Here is a 7,213-nt window from a genome sequence, read left to right on the forward strand (position 1 = left end):
CCAATTTTATTCACTGATCTTATCTGCTTCAGCAAAAGTCTAAAAATTAACTACTAACTCTTCTGCTCTCCAGTGAGAGGTTTGACTGATAGACCGGCCCACCAGGTCATGTCTGCACATTCRCAGTTAACAATAGTYGCCTCACATTTGTCAACTGAGCGACTTTTCTGCTATATTTAGTGACATTTCAGAMAGAAAGAATGGTATCAGTCAAAATAGGAATCAGCAGGTCAGASTTTTTAAAAATCTGTAATCAGTAATCAGCCAAGCCAGAAAACTGCAATCAGTGCACCCCTACTCTATCTGGTTAGTCAAAAGAGTCAAMAATTCTTCCTTTTTTCTGTTTTCTTATCCAGATTACCTGCTACATAACGTTAAGGAGGAGCCATGGAACCAGGAGAGGAGATCCACTCTGGACCAGGACGAGTTAGAACCTCTGCAGGTGAAACAACAACAGAAAGAACCAGAAGATCATCAGATGAAAGAAGAGCAGGAGGATCTAAAACACCAGCAGATGAAAGTAGAAGAGAAAGAAGTTCACTGCAGTCAGGGTGAAGAACAGATTGAGTTAAAACAGGAGACTGATACCTGCATGGTGGTTCCTGTTGATGAACAAACATCCCACCCTGAATCAGAAACAAACAGGAACCAAGTCATCTTCCAGGAAGCTGCTGAAGCTGAGAACCAAAATCAGGAAAGAAGAAAACCTTTCTGTGTGACCTGTGGAAAATGTTTCTCTTTTAAAGCTGCTGTTGTTGCTCACATGAGAACTCATACGGGTGAAAAGCCGTTTTCATGTCTGACTTGTGGAAAGCGTTTCACTGTTAAATCTTCTCTCAATGCTCACATGAGAATTCATATGGGTGAAAAACCTTTTTCATGTGTGACCTGTGGAAAAAGTTTTAGTCGAAAACATTATTTAGCTGAGCACGCGTCGATTCATAGTGGAGAAAAACCTTTTTTATGTGTGAACTGTGGAAAACGTTTTTGTCGAAAACAATATTTAACTGAGCACATAAAGATTCACACTGGCGAAAAGCCGTTTTCATGTCTGACCTGTGGAAAAAGTTTTAGTCATAAATATTACTTAACTAAGCACATGAGGAGTCACACCGGTGAAAAGCCGTTTTCTTGTGTGACCTGTGGAAAAGGTTTTAGTCAAAAACAGGATGTAACTCGGCACATGATGATTCATACAGGTCAAAAGCCGTTTTTATGTGGGACCTGTGGAAAAAGTTTTAGTCAAAAACAAGATTTAACTCGGCACATGACGATTCATACAGGTCAAAAGCCGTTTTCATGTGGGACCTGTGGAAAAAGTTTTAGTCGAAAAGATTATTCAACTGAGCACATGTTGATTCATACCCGTGAAAAGCCTTTTTCTGTGGAAACTGTTTTTTCTTAAAACATCAGGTAGCTGAACATTTTGAGGAGTCGCACGTAGAAGTATTCTCCATGTATGGTTCGCTTAAGAACTGGAAATCCATGGAGCCGTTGAACCAGAATCATGGATCTGTGAGCTGTTGTCATTCTGCCTCCCTGAATAACTACTCCATTTAGTACAGAACATGAACAGAGTCTGACCGGACCTGGACTCCCTACCAGAACATTCTCACAAGATTGGACTTGAGTTATTGATTTGTTTTATTCTGTACAATAGAGAAAGTTTGTGGGGTTTACTTTTGGAGTTTTTAAAATCAAAAATAGAATGTTGAGTGTACATTTGTACTTTAAAAGAAATTCAAGGTTCACCACAAACTGATTTTCATGCAATGATTGTACAAAGGGTGTGTGATTGTTTTCAATTATTAGCTTTTTCTCTACTTTTAGCTGTAATATTTAGCTCTTTTCTACTGCAGCTGACTTCTGTTATATCACTGTCTTTATGCTGAAACTATGTTCTTGTGCATTTATATTGGTACAATTTTGGTAACACTTTATTTGAAAGGGTGTGCATAAGACTGACATGAGACTGTGATAAACATGACATCTGTCATGAATATGAAGCAGTCTTTATGAATGTCTTTTAATGCAAAGTTCGTACTTTTAATGGAATTTCAATGCAACTTTTAGAGCAACTTTGCACTATAAGTGTCATTATTTACCGAATGACGCTTCATGACAACAGTCAGACATTCATAAAGACCCCTTCATGTTCATGACAGTGTCATGTTAGTCTTATGCAAACCCATCAAATAAAGTGTTACCAAAATGGTTGAAAGCACAATGTAATTAGTTTCACCTGTAAAGTGTGTAGTGATTGATCCTTCTGCGTTATGTGAAACTTTTGTTAAAATCATTTGAAGGCTCAGAATCAGTCCAGTACCGGTACCAGTCCACATTCTCAGGAGAGAAAGTCTCACCTGGTATAAATAAAATTTTTAGCTATTGGAGTTACGCTTAAGAGAAATGTATTTAATCAAAGAATGTCATGAATATGTGTGTAGGGCTGCACCGATTGCAGTTTTCTAGCCGATCCCTGGATACTGATCTTTAAAAAACCTGACCTGCCCATTTTGATTTTTACTGATATGAATTTTTTTTATCTGAAATGTCGCTAAATGTAGCAAGAAAGTCATTGAGTTGCAACAGTGGGGTGAATATTGTTAACTGTAAACATGCAGACTTGACCTGGTGGGCCGGTCTGTCAGTCAAACCTCTCACTGCAGAGCAGAAGAGAACAGAGGCTGGTTTATAAACCTTTGCTGACGAAGATAAGATCAGGGGATAAGAAGAGCTTCATGTGTAAGTATCAGCCAATCACGATCCTCCAAAATTAAGGAAATCTGTGCCCAGAAATCAACTGGTCGATAAATCAGATGGCCAATAAATGTATCCTATATTATACATGTATATAATGCAAACAGCACTGCCAGAGATGCATTAAGTTTATAACAGGAGTGTGAATGGTCTAATGATCGGACTGCTGATTGCAGCCAGTCCTCGCTGTTAGTAGAACTAGAGGGCCCCAAAACCACATTTCGCTTAGGGCCCCATGGATGTGATGATCATATGATCCAGAAGGTGGCGGTAATGCAGCATTATGAATACTGAGAGTCATAAAACCTCAAAGAAGAAGAGAAGGATGAGGAAGTGCAGATAGACAGTCATTATTAAACATATACGTATAGGGCTCTTGTGAGATCAATAATTGATTATGGAAATTTTATATGGAGCATCAGCTAAAACAACACTACAAAATATAGATTACAGTGGAGGGCTTTACGTATATGTGAGCAGTGAAAACGACAACTATTAATGCTCTATTTTAATAGAGATGGGAGAGACTCCGCTGGAAATGATAAAATTATCTCTAGTCTATTGGATGAAAATGTGACTTCAACAATTTCACAAAACTGTTGTGAATATGCAAAGTTCCAGAGTAATGGATTTGGATGGATTGTAAGCAAATTGATTAAAATTTTATGGATTAGAGGATAAGGAAATAGCTCAGATTAATCCGATTAGTGTTCTTCCTCCATGGATATTTCCTGAGATAAATGTAGACATGAGAATCCTTAAAATGAAAAATGATTGGAATTTAAATAAAATAGGGCTAAAGACAGATGTATATTTAAGAAACTCAGATTTTAATTACATTAAAAAAATATTCAGATGGTTCTAAGAATTTAAAAGGATGTGTGGGAATGGGAATATATATACCAGAGTTTAAAATATACATTTCTGAAAGACTATCAGATCAACTATCTGTTTTCACAGCAGAAATGGTGGCAGTTATATTAAGCCTACAGTGGGCAGAGGAGGTTCGATCAGACAGGGTGGTGATATGTACAGATTCTAGAAAGGATTAAGGGAGAAGGAAATAATAGGAAAGATTTAGTATTAGAAATTCAGCACAGTTTATTTAGATTATACAGAGGTGGCATTGATGTTTGGTTCTGCTGGGTACCAGCTTATGAAGGGGTTAAAGGAAATGAAAAGGTAGATAAATTAGCAAAAATGGCTTTAAAGAGGGCAATAATGATTACAATTCCTTTTGGGAAAGGGGAAGGGAAATCACTTATTAAGAGTAAAGAAATAGAAAAATGGCAAACAAGATGGAATGAAGAAAGGAAGATTATATTAAGTACAATTAGAAATATTACTGAGAGAAACAGAAGGGAAGAAATAACAATGCTCAGATTAAAAGTAGGTCATACCTATTTAAATGACATTTTATATTTAAAAGGAAGGAAACATAACGATTAATGTGAAGGAAGTAGAGAGAAAGAACATGTACATGAACCTGAAAGGGAGAAATTGAGATGAATGGTTGGAAGGACAGGTCAAGAATGGCGTTTTAAAGGAATATTAGGAAATGAAGGAAACATAATGGATATTTATAGATTAAGAAAAGCAATTTTTATTTTTCTTCAAAATATTACATTAAAAACTAGAATTTAATAGACGTAGTGTCGCCACACACTCGTGTACAGTAGGTGGCGGTATGCACCTTAAAGTTACTGTCAATCCGCCATAATAGAAAAGAAGAAGAAGGACGAGGAAGCGGAAAGAAAGAAGATGGCGCATGGTCTGTTTTGTTGAATGTTTGAATATTTCTCTAAACAAGTTTATCAACGAGCAGTTAATCCTGCTGAAGAAACTTTCACAGAGTTTAAATAAATCATCGTCAAGTCGGAGGAAGAGATGGATGATCAGCGCAGACTGCTGGATTTCTCCCGGATTCCCCGGATAATCTTACACCGGATAGGTAGGAAACAGTATAATGAAGTATAAACATGGGCAGAAAACGGTGTCTGATAAAAGTAGAAAAGAGAAAAAAAATGGTGATCGTGTAGTTGTGACATATGAACTAACAGAGGAGTTCATTTTTCCTGGTAGGTTGAATTGTAGAGCTAAACAATCATAAAATCTCTCATATGTTTTGAAATGACACAAAATAATGTTACATAACAAAACCAAAGAAAAGCAAATCTCAAATTACATCAATCCAAATTCATCGTTTCCTGCTCTGGTCAAAACCCACAGGCAAGGGTCTAAATCCCATCTCTTTATTGGGAGGAACCATAAGCAGGAAAATTTCTTAGGACCAATTTTGGGGGTGTCGGCAAGGTTACAGTGAAATGTAATGGAAAATGTGGTTTAGAAAGTTTTTAAATCACATTCAAGCTGCAGGACCAAAATGACTAGGAATGCACATCAAACATGTTTGATTCTCAGTAAGCAGCCTGCAGAGAAGTAAACCTAAAATTCAAATGTTGCTTCTATACGAGTTTTGTTCAGTCTACACCTTTCCAAAAATTTAAGGTTCTAAATAATAAAGCTTTAATGAGTAACTGCTTTTAATAAAATTCCTCATAAACATTGATTTATTGAAATGGCTCCCAATGCAAGTTACGGCCTATTTAAAATATAACTTGTTAAGTTGCTTTATTTTTAAGGCTTTTTTTAGTTTTGCCATGTCCTTGTGACAGAGAACCAACAGGTAGATAGAAATGAATATCTGGGAAGTATCACAACTTAAACATAACACTTAAAGCACCAGGGTTTATATGGAAAAATATTGAGATTTTATTTTGTGGTTTTAAAGGCTCTACGTTGAAGACGGTGAGAAATAAAGGCAGCTTTCATTTTTTCTCCTCAGCCCCTCCCTCCCGTTTCAAACTCTTCTAATTAACTAAAAGTTAAAGAGTTAAATATGAATGAGATGTTTGCTACCTTTGACAAGAAAGCTTAAGTCTATGAAAGCAGTGTAGCATTGTTGCTAATGAGGCAGCTTATCATGATTCAGCCAAAGTAATGAAATAACAAACTGCAGTTCGATATTTATTATTAATGTGGTTGTTATTGAGCGGTGAAAGTAAATGAAAGATGTTACATGTATTTTGCTTTAAGTATTTACTTACTGGAGGATTTTTATTTGTGCTGCAGAGCCACAGCTGACAGCTAGCTCCTCACTTCAGCGGCTCAGAGTCTGTGGTGTTCAGCGCTCCTTTTGCTCCTCCTCCACTTGGACTGAACCATTGTTCTAACAATGGGGAGGGGACCTAAAACATTATTCTTATTTTTTTCTGAAATAAATGGGAGATTTATTTTGTTTTGTTTTTTTGCTTCTTTTGCCTTTTCATATTGATATTATTTAAATACAAATGTTTTTTCAATGATTTTTTGGGGGGGGGACAATTGTAGACTTTTTCAAGATTGGGGAGGTCCGGAACCCCAGACCTCCCCGGGATTTACACCTATGCCCACAGGCCCAAACCAGTGCATGCTGGTCCGATACCAGTACTTACAGAAAATGGACCCACAATTCTTCCTGTCGAACTTAGAAAAGTAAATAACAAAGGAACAAAAACTAAACAACTATTAACCTACAAATGAACTATGTAAGTAAACCCCCAAAATATAAAGTGGACTAAAATAAAATTTTCATATAATTCAATTTAATAAAAATAAACATCTTGAAATAATACAATTTACAGTTAAATATTAACAAGAATCCCTACTACAATTGGTTTTGTAAGAAATAAAGTATTTTTTTAAATATCCGTTCAGTTGAGAATACTCCAATTGTCAGCTGGATTTGTCAACTGATCTTTCTCTGTCTACGCTCTTGAATTTTCATGTAGTTTTTTTGTTCGTTTTTTCTTAAACAATAAACAATTTATCCTATTTACTTCAATAAAGTTAACAATAACTCTCTGTTCTCTTCTTCAGATTCCCTGCAGTGTAACATTTATAACCAGGAGAGGAGATCCACTCTGGACCAGGAGGAGTTAGAACCTCTGCAGGTGAAACAAGAACGGGAAGAACCAGAAGATCATCAGATAAAAGAAGAGCAGGAGGATCTAAAATACCATCAGATAAAAGTGGAAGAGAAAGAAGTTTACTGCAGTCAGGGTGAAGAACAGATTGATTTAAAACGGGAGACTGATGCTTTCATGGTGGTTCCTGTTTATGAGCAAACATCTCACACTGAATCGGAACCAAATGGGAAGCAAGTCATCTTCGAGGAAGCTGCTGAAGCTGAGAACCAAAATCAGAAAAGAAGAAAACCTTTCTCATGTGTGACTTGTGGAAAAAGTTTTAGTAGAAAACATAATTTGATTCAGCACATGATGATTCACACAGGGGAAAAGCCATTTTCATGTGTGACTTGTGGAAAAAGTTTTAATCAAAAGCAAAGTTTAATTGATCATATGATAATTCATACAGGTGAAAAGCCGTTTTCATGTGTGAACTGTGGAAAACG

General features: G+C 36.4%; 3 protein-coding genes across 3 annotated transcripts in view; all 3 read left to right on the plus strand.

The window, feature by feature from the left end:
• Positions 1 to 43, plus strand: part of LOC103472630 (gastrula zinc finger protein XlCGF57.1-like) — a 12,585-nt gene extending 12,542 nt beyond the window's left edge. The window contains exon 3 of the mRNA XM_008422387.2: positions 33 to 43. Within this exon, the coding sequence (XP_008420609.1) occupies positions 33 to 43 (11 nt within the window). The remainder of the gene's footprint in view (positions 1 to 32) is intronic.
• LOC103472618 (gastrula zinc finger protein XlCGF8.2DB-like) overlaps positions 1 to 2,079 on the plus strand; it is a 67,107-nt gene extending 65,028 nt beyond the window's left edge. The window contains exon 2 of the mRNA XM_008422372.2: positions 357 to 2,079. Within this exon, the coding sequence (XP_008420594.2) occupies positions 357 to 1,405 (1,049 nt within the window). The 3' untranslated portion in view covers positions 1,406 to 2,079. The remainder of the gene's footprint in view (positions 1 to 356) is intronic.
• Positions 2,080 to 4,479: 2,400 nt separating this feature from the next.
• Positions 4,480 to 7,213, plus strand: part of LOC103472620 (gastrula zinc finger protein XlCGF71.1-like) — a gene marked incomplete at its 3' end in the record, with an annotated part of 30,011 nt that continues 27,277 nt past the window's right edge. Inside the window, exon 1 of the mRNA XM_017307429.1 lies at positions 4,480 to 4,711. Coding sequence (XP_017162918.1) covers positions 4,648 to 4,711 — 64 coding nt within the window. The remainder of the gene's footprint in view (positions 4,712 to 7,213) is intronic.

The sequence above is a fragment of the Poecilia reticulata genome, linkage group LG11, assembly GCF_000633615.1.
Source record: "Poecilia reticulata strain Guanapo linkage group LG11, Guppy_female_1.0+MT, whole genome shotgun sequence".
NCBI lineage: Eukaryota > Metazoa > Chordata > Actinopteri > Cyprinodontiformes > Poeciliidae > Poecilia > Poecilia reticulata.